At 38.8% G+C, this 14,654-nt stretch overlaps 1 protein-coding gene across 1 annotated transcript in view; it reads left to right on the top strand.

Moving 5' to 3' along the window:
* SLC30A5 (solute carrier family 30 member 5) overlaps window positions 1-14,654 on the top strand; it is a 1,152,350-nt gene that overhangs the window by 1,063,528 nt on the left and 74,168 nt on the right. Inside the window, exon 14 of the mRNA XM_044063733.1 lies at window positions 9,418-9,644. Coding sequence (XP_043919668.1) covers window positions 9,418-9,644 — 227 coding nt within the window. The remainder of the gene's footprint in view (window positions 1-9,417; window positions 9,645-14,654) is intronic.

Raw genomic sequence — 14,654 nt, 5'->3', positions numbered from 1 at the left:
CATTTGGGGGTCATTTATCCCTGCACCAGAGAGCCTGGCTAGACCTTACAAAAGATACATGGGAGTAGAGGATTATTTCCAGAGGTTATATAATTCCCTTTTCGCTATCACCTCTACCTGTTTGCAAATTTCCCGATGTTCCACCCAGTCAGAGGAAAGCAACAACACTAGAAATTCAAAAGCTGCTAGAAAAAAAGTCATCCAAGATGTCCCACCAGACCAAATAAAATCCATAACTTACTCAAGATTCTTTTTAGTGCCAAAGAAAACAGGGGACTGGAGACCAGTTTTGGATCTCAGCAGTTTGAACAAAGCAAATCAGTTCAGCACACCAAATTCCAGATAGTTACAGTTCAGTCCATTCTGCCCTTTTTGTTCAAGGATGACTGGATGTATTCGATAGACCTTCAGGATGCATACTATCACATAAAAATGAACAGACAATCTAGAAGGTATTTAAACGTCAGGCTGAGAGCCAGTCATTACCAGTTCAGAGCACTGCCCTTTGGCCTCACCACAGCTCCTAGGGTGTTCACCAATTACATGGCAGTAGTAGCAGCTCACTTAAGACTGCAGGGATTCCAAGTGTTTCCTTGCTTGGCCGACTCGATCATTACTGCCCCAACCAGGCATCTACTGGTAAGAGCTCAACACCAAGCACTCCAGACTTGCTCCCATCTGGAGATCACCATAAATTACAACAAATGTTAGTTAGAACCATCTCAGACATTGGAGTTCATAGGAGTGATTTTCAACACAGTGTCTGTGAAAAATTCTCTTTCTCTGTCTCAAGAGTATAGACTATGAAATTCCAGATCAGAAAGATAATTCAGAGTTCTACAATCTCAGCCCGAGTGATCCTACAAATATTGGGATCAGTGTCTGCAGCTATAGTTCTAGTTCCCTTAGCAAGATTTCACAAGCAAATTCTTCAATGGATGTTAGCAATGCAATGGTCTATTTTTTATCAGCACGTCTGCCAAGATAAGGATTACCCAGGCATGCAAAAGATACCTCTCGTGGTGGATTTGATCAGATCAGTCCGTCCATTCATTCTCCCTTAGCCCAAGGATGGTGACCACAGATGCTTCCCAAATTGGGTGGGCGGGCACTTCCTTGAAAAAGAGTCCAAGGCACTTGGTCGCCCGAAGAGGCCTCCATGCATATCAGTGACCTGGAAATGAGAACAGTGCTGTAGTGTTGCAGGCCTTCCAAGACTGTCTCCCTTTCGGGATAATTGCGATTCACACAAACAATATGTCAATCATTTGATACATAACAAACAAGGAGGAATCAGGTCTTGCCCCTTGTGTCGAGTAGCTCTGAGTGTGGCAATGGGTGATCTCATTCAACCGATATCTGACCGCAACGCACATTCCGGGAAAGTCCAACATGATAGACAAATTGAGGAGGCCCATTTTACTACCTAACGAGTGGTCTGTCAACATGAAGGTGGCAGCAATGATTTTTCACCAATGGGGCCAGCCTTGCTGCAACCTCTTTGTATCTCCCTTAAACAACAAGTGCAACAGCTTCTTTGCCCTAATCCCCCCACCGGGGGAATCACCAAGAGATACTCTACTCCATGATTGGCCTCCTGGTCTCCTCTGTTCTGCAGAAAGCTTTCTGGTTGAAGAGCAAAGTCATCCTCATTGCACCTTACTGGCCTTGACAGATTTGGTTGCCCTTTTTATGGCCTCATCTAATCTACCAAATTTGGATTCTGGATCCAATTCCAGACCTCCTATCTCACATGACAAACATAATTCACATGGATATCTCAAACCTAAAGCTGACAGCATGGTTTCTCCACTTCAGTTAATAGCCAGACAGCATCACCCGGTCCATCACATAGTTCTATCTTCTTACAAAACTACCATAAGAAAACTTTACAGAAATAAATGGAAAATGTTTGGTTTTTGGGCACATCAGAAATATATTGACCCCTTTTCAGCTCCTGTAAGTAGTGTCCTTGAATTTTTGACAACAGTTTTCAGTGAAGGAGCTAGCTGCTCAACTATTAGAATTCAACTAGCTGCCATCTCTAATTTTCACATAGGAACTGAAAACTCCACCCTGGCTTCATTAAAACTTTGTAAGGCCTTTTTAAAAGGTACCCATCTGAGACCTCCTTATAAGGATCCAGCTTTTCTTTGGGACTTAAATTTAGTAATACAGACCTTAATTCATTCCCCTTTTGAACCAGCAGCAAAATGTGATTTAAAATTTCTGACCTGGAAGACTATACTTTTGGTAGCCATTTCCTCTGCTAAGAAGGATGTCAGAACTCCAAGCATCATCTTACAAACCTCTCTACTTGAGTTTTCATAGGGATAGGCATTTCAAACCAATCCTTCTCTCCTTCCTACAGTGGTGTCAGAATCAAACATCAACCAACCCATTAATCTGCCAATTTTTTTTCCAAATTTTACAAACAAAGTTGAATATAAGTTACACTCATTGGACATTCACAATTACATTTCTACTTACATAGAACAAAGGACATAAGAAAAACAGATCAATTATTTATCTCCTTTGCGGATTCCAAATTGGGTAAGTCTGTTACAAAGATAACTCTGGCAAGATGGTATACAGATTTTATATCATTTGTCTACAACAAGCTGGGGCTGTCCTTACCAAAACCTCTAAGAACCTGTTCAACCAGGTCCATAGCAACATCTTCAGTATTTTTTATCTAGGGCTTATATGGATGACACATATTCTGCTGCAACTTGGATTAATCCTCATCCCTTTATTATTCATTACAAATTGTATCTCGTCTCAAGGGGAGGAACAGCCTTTGGCTCAACTGTGCTCAGGAATATCCTTCCTTAGAGTCCACCCAGGTTTTTAGGTAGCTGGGAACTCTGTCCCAACTGTTGAGAAATGAATGAAAATTGACATCATCAGATAGTTATGTACTCACCATAATGCTCCATCTGTGTTTTCCATTTTCATTCTTCCTCAACTCTCCTGCCACCAAACCCCTACCTTTTCAACTAATGACTTCTGTTGAGCCCCAGATATTGGTTTCTTCTACCAGGATAATAATAATCATTGGATTATGTAAACCAGCAGACAAGATCTGAGGTATGTTAGGGGATACTGCATTATGAGTAAGGGAGGAGCTCAAGATTTTTCTAGTGGCCACAAGCTAAAATAGTGGCCAAATTGGATTTGAGGGTTGATTCCCAAACCCAGCTGTTGAGGAAGAATGAAAATAAACAACATAGATGTAATGTAATGGTGAGTACTGTGACAATGTGTGGTATTGCCAGCTATGGCAAGGAGAAGTAGGACAGTGGATATGTAACACATGCCAGCACATCTTGCTGGAATTTTGTAAAGAATTATGTTATTTGTGTATCAAACTGATTTATACAGATGCTTGTGTTGAAAAATGTATTTGTAAAGCTGCATGTGTTAAAAATGTACCAACAGTGTGCCCTGCTGGACAGAAAAAGAAATTTACATGTATTATTGTAACTGTTTAAATGTGTATTTTAACAGAGGATACTGAAAAAGAAGAGGTGAATCTCAATCCACCTAATTTTGAAAATAATTTGAAATTACATTACCTGGCTTAGGCCGTAAAGATTGTATCTTACAGTTGTCAATGCAGCCAGAGACAAAAAGTCTGTACTAGGAAGCTTTCTGTATTGTCTTTGGGGTGAACTAATTGCTACTCTGTAAGGATGTATGTTTGAAATTGTTTTATGACTTCCAGAAGCTGCAACAGAGATGAGCAAAACTCTTTGTGTGTGTGTGTGTGTGTGTGTGTGTGTGTGTGTGTGTGTGTGTGTGTGTTATTGACACGTTTGCTAAATCCTGGCAGTTTCTAGCAATGGTGTAGCATGGGAACTAGAAGTCAGATGACCAGATGTATGCGATGTCATTCATTCTGTAATCTAGCACGAAAATTATGTTTAATACTAGATGAGACTGAAGTCTCATTGCAGTCTGTTTTTGGAACCTGACAAAGAAGGAAGACCACTCACCTACTTCATCCTGCCTTGCTCTAGTAAGTGATCAGGGAATAGTAATTCTTTAGATCAGTCAGGAAAATATAGTGAGGCTAGTTAAGTAATGTTTTTCTGTGTCTGTGTGAATCTGTTTGTCTGTGTTACGTTAACCTTTCCTGTGATTGAAACTCTGGTGTTTACTGTAAATATTTAGTATTTTCATGTTCTTTTCTTATTTGTTATTAAATGTATTTAAACTTTTCATTCTGGCTGGTCTTAAAGAATATTTTAATCTCTGAGAGTACTTGCATGTATTTGGTGACAGCTCTGGCCACTCCTGAAAGCCTTGCTGTTGGTCAAACTACCATTTGTAGTAATATTAATTTCACTCAGTATAATTGGGTACCATTGCAAGAGCTTTAGAGTAGCTGGCTTTGGAGTGTCTGGTGCCTCTTTAGCCCATGAATAAATGTTCACTTCTTGTACGTTGACAAATTGTAATTGGGTTGTTGGTCTCCACGATTTTTTTTCCTTTCTCTTTCTTTTCCCCCTCATATGTGCTTACCAGTATTTTGCAACCCATTATGTGTGGAAATTTGTATGGGTCCTAGAGAGAAATGTACTTTTATCTGGTATTTGGGTATTTCTGTTATGTCTAGAGGTGGTCATAAATTTTGACTTTATATCACAGTTATCTGCGTGTTTTACTAAGTATACTGTGTATGCAAATCATTACTGATTTAGGATCTGATTGGTAGAAGGCCATTTGACTGAACTTAACTTTCTCACTAAAAAAGAAGAAAGTGGCTGAAATTGTATTTGGGCAGATGGAAAGATGAGAGGTTTTCATGGTCTAGCAAAACCCTTCATATCCCCTGTGTTTTTTTAGGGTCACTGAATATTGAGGTAAGAAGTAAAAAAAATCTTCCCTTGCACCGATCCCTTTTAATGAGCTTTGTTTGTTTGGTCCATTTGCCAAAAAGAGTGATTTGGCCAAGTGGGAGCTGACTGCATCTACTCTCACCTCATTATATTGCCATTTGAGTTGTTTAAATTTACTATGTACTCATGCAGGTTGCAGGTCATTGCTGAGCAATCTTTAGCTGAGCAAAACTGATCTTATGTTAAGCATGTCACAAGTTTGGTTGTTTATTGGACGTTTAATAACACTCTCTCTTCTTGAATAAATAAAGTTGTTGCATTTTTATTTGTGCATATTTGCTACTTAGATTTTAGCAAAACATTTTGTAAGTCCCACTTAAAAAGCTAGTGAATAAAATCAGTCTTGACCTGGCTCTTGGAAGGATAGCAAGTGTAAAGCACAGTCTAGGCAGTAGGTCCCTTAGGGTATAGTAAACAGATTGCACTCAGATGCAAGTATGGTAACCAGGCATGTACCACAGCAGTCAGTGCTGTTTAGTGGTCATTTTTAGTGTCTTTGTAAGGCAGCACCGAAACGGTTATCCCACTCCACAAAGAGGGAGCCACGAAGTGCCCCGGGAACTACCGCCTCATTAGCCTGACGAGCCTGGTCTGCAAGGCCATGGAACATATCATCATGGAACTCATAAACAAAGACATTGGTAATCTCCAAACTCTGGACCCTACCCAATTTGGATTTGTAAAAGGCAGATCATGTCTCCTAAACCTGATTGATTTCTTTGAAGCAGTCACCAAAGCCATAGATGAGGGTAAGGTGGTTCACACAGCTTACCTAGATCTTGCCAAGGCTTTCAACACCATCCCCCACTCTGGAATTATAGATAAGATCACTAAACTAGGTATAAATCCATATGTCACAAGATGGGTTGCCAACTGGCTCACGGACAGAACCCACACTGTGAAAGTAGCGGACTCCAAATCCGACTTCAAACCAGTGACAAGTAGAGTACCACAGGGTTCAGTCCTGGGTCCTGTCCTGTTTAGTATCTACTTCTCTGAAGTACAGGCTAACACAGAAGGTCTTTGGCTAACAAAGTTTGCAGATGACTGCAGACTAGGATCCATAATTGAAACTCTTAACGACGCGGACATACAAAAGGGCCTCACTGAGACAGATGCCTGGTGTCAAAGCCATGGCCTGAAGCTCAATGCCAAAAAGTGTATTGTCATCCACTTTGGTAAAAACTCTGTACCCATGAACTACCATAGAGCTGTTAGTCTACTTAACACCGAAAATGTGATGAGACCTTGGGACACAGGTGGACAGTAGTCTCTCCTTTGATAATCACATCACCACAGTGGTCAGGAAATCCTTCTACGTGGCTCACCTCATCACAAAAGGTTTCTCATCCAGAAAAAAAGAGGTCATTGTTCCCCTCTACTCATCACGCATTAGACGCATTAGACCCATTGTAGAGTACAACGCCCCTTTTGGTATGTACCTCACAAGACATCTACAACAACTGGAAAGGCCACAGAAATACCTCACAAAGAGGATTACTGGCCTCAAACAGATGCCCTACACAGACCGTCTCAAAAAACTCCAGCTTTACTCCATTGCATTTCGCCTACTCAGAGGTGATCTCTGCCTAACATACAAAGCTATGTCAAACCCAGAGCTGTTTGACATGCTCCACTTAAAGAAATCCCAATCCCTCCAAGCTACATGCTCTAGGGACCTAAACCTTGTCACCACAATAAACAGAATATGCTGGAGGGATAGATTCCTGTCCCAGAGACTTCCCATACTGTGGAACAGACTACCTATCTATGTCAAACAGAGCTCCTCATTAGCACTCTTCAAGAAAAATCTTGATTGGATGGGAAATAGGAAATTCACCCCAGGGATCACTTCTGTGGCTCTGCTCGACATGGGCACAGGATTTTCTTGGGTGACGAAAGCCAGGATACATTTTTGGCTAGGCTCATGTAGGCCCTAGGGCCAATAGCCTAGTACCTACCTATGAACCTTGCAGAAGTTTTGAAAAGAAAAGTTTGTCATTTTACTCCAATGCCAAGTTATATTACAGACCTGATGCTAAAAAGGTGTTGAAATGATGAAAAGAGATTTGGCAAGACTGGAAGCCTGCTCTGTACATAATGAATCAAACTCAAAGTTGAATGTTGTTTTGGCAAAGCAAAACCTAGGTAAGGCATTCATAGCTGGAGGAAAAATAGCAGCAACAACACAAGAGGAATGGATTCTGGTGTTTATAGCTGTAATATAAATGTATTGGTCACTTTCTGAAGCGTCTTATAACCTCATATCCAGTTATGCACCCCATGTTAAAGTCGCAAGTGATTTTGTCATGGTTGGTATTGGGCAATCATTTACATAAATCTGCAAATCATTATGGGTAAGCAAAAACAACTTAATTATTTGGAAAAAACAGCTTCCGACTTGAATTATACTTTCACTACTGCATCTTTGCATATAATAATTTCAGTGCAAGGTGTTACATCTGCAAAACCTAGTTTGGCTGCTTGTTTTAGGAAGTAAAAAAAAACTCTCACTGTTGCATTTAGCCTATGCATTAGTTTGGGTAGCAAGACACTGTGATTTCAGTCCTTCATGATGTCATGCCAGGAATTTTTAGCTCAAAGAAAAAACTACAGAGACCGTACTTATCAGCAAAATATAATAGAAAAACTACATGTTTTTTTTTACATCAGAAACTGTATAATTTGGTATTGTATATGGAAAGATGATCACACCAGTGTTCAAGTGTCTTTTACACTTGCACTTGTTTCAGGATGTGACCAATGCAATCAAAAGCTAAGTTAGCATTGTAAGAAGGTGAGGACATCCACTGAAATGTTGGTAGTATTGCAAGAAGTTTAATCTGTGGGAGTCGTGTATTCATTATCCCGCTTTATGCACATTTGGTAAAATCACAATAGGAATACTTTGTGCAGTTTTGGAGACTTCATAGTTTAATTTTTGTTTCATATGTTAACTGGGTAAATGGTCTGTCTTGTAACCTTTTCAGCAATAACCCAAGCCAAATGGGCAAGGGTAAATGTAAATCATATGGATAGTTGGGAGTAGTCAGTCAAGTTAACCAGCTTGTTTTTGGGAGAAAACGGAGTATTTGCAATAACTTGAACAGGTTAAAAACATTTCAGAGAGAATAGCAGATGTGAAGTGTAGCTGCACTTGGAAGCACATAAAGAGAGTGAAAGGCTAATTTGCCAAGTGCTTCTTTGAGATAATTACGTACAGCTGAAACTTGACTGAAATTCAACTATGCAGTCTGTACAAGCCAAAGAGCCCAGGTGGGTACCATCTTTCTATAAAAAAGTATGATAACAGGATAGCACTGTTTTAAAAATTGGTGGGTGGCACAAAGGGGGAGATAAAAGTGAATATTATTTCACAGAGAGGGTTGAAAAAATTGCAAGAGTCTTCCTGAGGCTAAAGTTAAAAAAAAAAAAAAAAAAGACCAAATTCAAGAATGCTTGTGACAGGCATAGTACCATTGTTTTAAGAACTTGTGTTAGATTAGTAGCACCTACCACATTTCTAATCTGTAATAAGGAAAGTAGATCAGCCTTGTAGATTTTATCTGCCAACAGATGCTGCATATTTTTTTTTTTTGGCCTGTAAGCACTTTGCCTCTGGGTTTGATAGGTGTACAGTATTTAGAAGAAAAATGAGAGCAGCAGGGGAGTTAGCAGTTCCCTTTTCCAAAATAAAACACACCTGGATATTGGGGAGTAACATTTGAATTTTGTATCATGAGTTAATTACATCTTCCCATTTTATTATGCCGAATATCTTCAATATAAAAGAAATGTGCAGTTTTGAGTCTCCACTGACTTTGTGAGTAATAAGCATAATGTTCTTTGATTTTTGTTCTGAAGGACAGTATATGCATACTACAAATAATCCAGTATACATCATGTTGATTTGTTTGCACCTTAACTTCTTTATGTTTGAAACAACCTCTTTTTATATGATTAGTATAGTATTGCAGTCATTATAGTGCTTTGAAGTTGGGGTTTGAAAATGTTTTGAGCAGAACCCAGTTGTTTATGGTAGGTAATACTTTATGCTTAAACGTTTTATGTATGCATTTTGCATTTGCTGAATTATTTATGAGCCTTTAAAAATGCCCATTAGAGTACAACATGGCATACTTCTCAGGCTCTTAGCTCAACAAATCTGGACAAAGCCTAAAATTGGGGGGGACAAAGGCCCAAAACATAGGAGCAGATATTAATTGTTATAAACTTAGAATGTTGCTAGAATAATGGGATTTGTATTAGCATGCATTTTCCGACGGACATGAGTCTACAACTCAAATGTATGTCATTATTTAGTTACTTCAGTGATTTGCCAGAAAACCACCAATTTTATATGGAACAGACCAGACATATGAGGCAAAAATCTGATCTGAACATTCTGCAAAAATCTCGACAGTTGAGAAGTATGCAGCCAGTAAGTGCAGTGTGTTTGAACTTTTTAATGTGAGAATTATTGTCTATAAAGAGGCATTTGCTTGTTTTGCAGGAGTGTTTCTTCATGTGCTGGCAGACACACTAGGCAGCATTGGAGTAATTGTGTCTACATTATTGATTCGTCAGTTTGGATGGCTTATTGCAGACCCAATTTGCTCTCTCTTCATTGCTACCTTGATATTCTTCAGTGTTATCCCATTGCTAAAGGATTCCTGTCAGGTTCTGGTGTTGAGAATCCCAGTGGAGCATGAAAAAGATCTCAGTGGTGCTTTGGAAAAGGTCAGAATTTAATGCATGTTTTTTTATGTCTGTAGTTGTGTGCATAGTCATTTCATGTAGAACAAATAAAAGCTATTCCAGATGTACAATATGTAGATTCATAGATTAGTACTAGGCTAATTGCCCTTGCAAGCCATTTTAAGCCTAGCCAAGTATCCCTTGTGAGACTCAAACCCTGCACCTTGTGTTTATAAGGCAAACACCTTAACCACTAGGCCACCTTCCCAAATGCCAGTTTCAAACGTACATAAACTTACAACTAACCTTCACTTCACATTTCTTCATTGTTGAACAACAAGTTGCTATTTCCAGACATTGACAAGTCAACAAATTAAAAAAATAGACAGAGTCATCAACAGTGCATCAAATATATAATTGATGCATTATAATCCTTTAAACCATTGTTTAGAAAATTGTTAGCAATTGTAAAAGTTCAAGATTGTGAGTAACTTTAATGCTGCAACTTGATGTAGACCAGCTTTAGTGCCATACATGTCAAGCAGAGTGCCTCCTTGGCACTCTTCAAAAGGAACCTTGATGATTGGATGGGAGATAGGAAATTCACCCTGGGGATCATGTCAGTAGCCCTGCTAGACAGGGGTCCAGGGAAGTAAATATTGTGGGAAGAAATATCCAGGTAATTTTTATGGCTAGGCTTGTATAGGCCCTAGGGCCGATAACCTAGTACCAACCTATGTACATATAATATTTTGCTATGTGAAGAGGACAGATAGAGTGGCCATAAGTAAGTGGAGGTCATCAGAAAGGGCATAAAAGCCAAAGGGTAATATAAGAACATAAAATAATAAAACGGCAAAACTGGCATAAAAGATCTTTTCTTTCCTTTTGCAGTTTGCTGAATGTATCCCACCACCACTCAGCAAACACAGGAAAACCTATTAGATGCACTTCTCCAGATTTTGTCTAGATGAGCTGAAGACCCAAAGACTACAGATGCATGAATTGGGGGGTAGTCTTTAGGCAAGGATGATTAAAAATTATTCCCTATGACATGTGTGTATGGTAAAATAATTACATTTTATTTATCAGGTTTACAGGTGGTCATACAAGAAAGATTTCTTTCTGTAAGTTAGGATAGAAATGCTTTACAAAATGCTGTTTACTAAGCAAGGAGTAATGCTTAACATGGTGAATATTAGAGAGAAATGTTAGACTGCCCTGGAGTATTGAGGCCTGACACCACAGGAGGGTGGCCTCCTTAACCCTGGAAAGTTTATTATCTTCCTGCAGCACACACCCTGCAGGGTGGTACTGCACATAGAACACGGTATATTTGTTAAGTTGTTTTGCATTTAAGTTATTAGTATGCATTATTTTATATATATATTTTTGATTTAAAATAGTTCCTCTGCTTGATGTTTGAAAGTTGGTGTTGGATAAGTTTGTAACTGTTTATGGAAAAGGTGTTTTGCATCCAAAATGTCAAAGTTATGTAAGTGATTAGTAACATCAGCTCAACTCAACACACAAACACCACACACCGGTACCTTGTTTTTCCTTGATTGTTCGAATGAAATGTGGTCCTGCTGGTATGCGATAGATAAGCACTCAGACCACACAGCAGTTGTGAAGTCTATTTGCTTGCCTGTCTCACAGCAGCTGGACCAGCTATGGTTACTGTTTTTCCACTTGCTTGCCCATGGCTTCAGAAAATTAAAACTGAGTGGAATTAAACAAATGACAGATAAGATGTCAACTTTTCGGCTATCTTTTGCTTACACTTTTATGCTGATTTTGTTTTTCTCCTGCTTCAAATAAAAAAAAAAAAAAAAAAACAGAACTGGAGCAGAGAAGTGCAAACAGAAAAAAGTTTACATCTTTAGGTGTCTTTGCTTGTACTTGTTCTGGTTCTTTTTTTTTTTTTTTTAAACTGCAGTTAGCAAGTTGAAAACAAATGACTGGATGAAAAGATTTTTAGTTACAGTATGTATCCAGGCTTTCGTCATAAGTTCATAGGTCTGTACTAGGCCAATGTCCCTAGAGCCTTTACAAGCCTAGCCCATAGAAGTGCCCTGGCATTGTGCCACCAGACGTTGCTTACCAGTGCCTCTATCAAGTTTAATTCCTTACTTTGGAATGCCAAATGACCGATCTGCGTTTTGTATGTTGCCAGAACATTTTCAATAAAGAATACTGACCGTTTACTAAAACATTTCTTGCAGTCTGCTTCCATTTTTTTCCCCTGCACCTGCTGGCCATCAGCCTTTCTGGTCATTTTTCCTCCTACACTGGCAGCATTAACAGCCAGCATTAGAAGCAGCAGCTCACTGATGGAGGGCTGTCATTCATGAAATATTAGGGATTTTCGGTATATTTGTGTACTGTCCCACACTTCTGGCCTTTTGTCTGTACTGACAATGCAGGGACACAGTGGCAGCCTAGAAACGCAATTGCTTGCATGCATTTCCCTTTTCCTTCTACGTTGCAAAGCAGTGTGACTCCCAGCTTCCACTGGAGATTATCCTAGCAGAGGATCAGGTCACCTCCCCCCCCATGAGATGTGCAAGCTAGCATCAGCCGTGGGATTGCTAGTCAGTCCTGATTCATTGATATGACTTCATCCCTGTATGCCATGGAGGTTAATCCTACTTCAATTTACTCCAGGATTTACATTCCCCGTTGTATATTTGATGCAGTGTTCTTTAAAATATTAGACTAATTCTCTTCTACATTGTACAGAACATACTGAAGATCTTTTCTGACTGCTCGTGAGAAAGAAAAAAAATATTTTGAATGATGAACATGCTCTTCTTTTTGAGGAGCTTTCTAAACTGTTGTTTTTCAGATGGTGAGCATACCCTCTGTAGGGAGGTCTCAGCTTATTTTAGAGGTCCAGGCAAGTCTGGAAATGGCTTCCACTACTACTTATGGATTTACAGGTCATCAGTGAACCATCTTGCCAATTTCAAGTAGTTGAAAATGCAGCCTGATGAAAAAACTAATCGACTCATGAATGCAGGCTGATGAAAAAGTCAAACTTAAGTGTTTTCTCCATTGCAACTCCCCCTCAATGAATATATATTTATATATTCAGGACTGGCCTTGTGCATAAATGCCTAGGGTGCTGTGCTTGGAGGGGCACTCTTTCTAATTTTATTTATTTGTTTTAGAGCAAATAAGTACGTAGCTTATTTGCTCAAAAATATAAATAAATAAATGTGGCACCTTGGTAGTCCAAAATATTTCCTTAACTAGGCTTTAGTTTGATCTAAAATGCACTTTTACGGCTCTGTTTATATTGTTTGCCTTAAATAGTCTGGTTTAAAATTAAACAATATGTAAGTTTTCCACACCTACTTTTAAGCATATAAAAGCTGATATGTTTAACATTGTTAAACTATTTCTAGTATTTTGTTACTGAAGATCACTTTTCTGTGACGAATAAAAGCTTGTTGTTTTAGAACACTATCTGGGTTTCATGATTTTTGGAAGTTATTGTGACTGAGCTCATCAACAAAGTTTTAAGGCCACTAGTTTCTTTGTTTTTTTATTTATAAAGCTTCCTGACAAAGAATGCTGCCTCTGACGATTGGGAATATGTGCTCTTAAAATTCCAGATAAGTGCCAAGATCGGTCACTCTAGGTTGCTGATCTCTAGCACATACGTCTCCCACATTTATTCACTGATTACTGGCTTTATTCTAACCAGGTTATATCACAACCCTGTTTTGGAGAAATCACAAAAGAGAATGAATGACCTTTTTTCCTCCTCATTTTTTCGCTACCATTGGCAGCTTTTGCAAGTCACCCATTTAGCCAAAGATGATCAGCCACCACCACCCCAGCCTCAGGTATTGTGGGTGTCTATCACCAGCTATGATGTTAGTTTTAATGGATAGAATGCCCGCCAGAAGGATGTAACTAAGACAAGGGCACTATGTCAGTGGTAAAGCATTTAATAACATTATAAAACCTGCTATTTATCAAAACACTGTCACTATGACCAGAGATATCTTTGAATTTTAAAGAAATGGTGCCAACCATTAAGATTCTTTTTCCTGTGAGTTTTTACTCGGTTTATTAAGTATACAAAAGTACTGCATTAGCAGCTGTTGGTTTGACAAAAGCAAAATATCAAAAAAGATAACTTGTTCTGGTTGGAGGCCTCTTAGGATTAGGGCTCCCCCATGACCACAGGGTTGCTGGGGCCTAAAGCTAGATATGATTCCAGTAATTGCTAGGGATTGTTCATACCCCTTCATTGTAGTCCAGAGACAGGCCTTTGACCATAACCTTAATACTAGAAAATCATACAAGAGTAAATGGACACATTTTTCTATATATACATTTAAAGGTTTGTTATACTTCACAGTTCTGGTACTAATAGTGCTAAATTATCTGTGTCAGATCATTGACAAAGAATTAAACAGTTTCTCTGCTGAAATCCTCCTTACTTCCATTTCAGATTTTCATCAGAGTTCTAATTCTTTGTCAGTAGTATCTTTGAAAGTTGAAAGCCTTTTTGAGAGAGACACTATTTGACTAGCAAGAATTGTATTCCTCCATGAGATTTATATTTTGTTTTTGAGAAACTGACTGTTCCTCTTTTTGAACTAGATGGTACTACATAATTGAAATGTTTATCATGGAAAACGCAGTTTCTAGTGGCCATTACTATAGTTATCAAAAGTTCTTCAGTTACACATACTCTGCTAATCTTTCATACTCAATATTCCTCAAAGATGGTGTCTTTGCAAACCAGCCTGTCATTTATGCATGTGTTAGCCACTGAGACAACCCTCAATCACTCTATTACCTGCCCATACGCTTTCCTGGTTATTGTAACTGAGGTGAGTATATTTTGCATTGTATGGATGTCCACAGGCAGCTCACACCTCTCTGGACAGGACTAGTAATTTAAGGAAAGACTCACAGTTGTTTGTCCAACTCTTATTACAAAATGGGTTCAGAAGTTTCTAAAATTACGTTATCCATGTGGCTGTTTGATTACATTAAATTCTGTAATGAGAAATACAATAAACCTTTGTC

This window comes from Protopterus annectens, chromosome 2.part2, assembly GCF_019279795.1.
Source record: "Protopterus annectens isolate FY-2018-M chromosome 2.part2, PAN1.0, whole genome shotgun sequence".
Lineage (NCBI taxonomy): Eukaryota > Metazoa > Chordata > Ceratodontiformes > Protopteridae > Protopterus > Protopterus annectens.
Note: the sequence above shows the minus strand (reverse complement) of the source record. Positions and strands in the feature narration are given on the sequence as shown.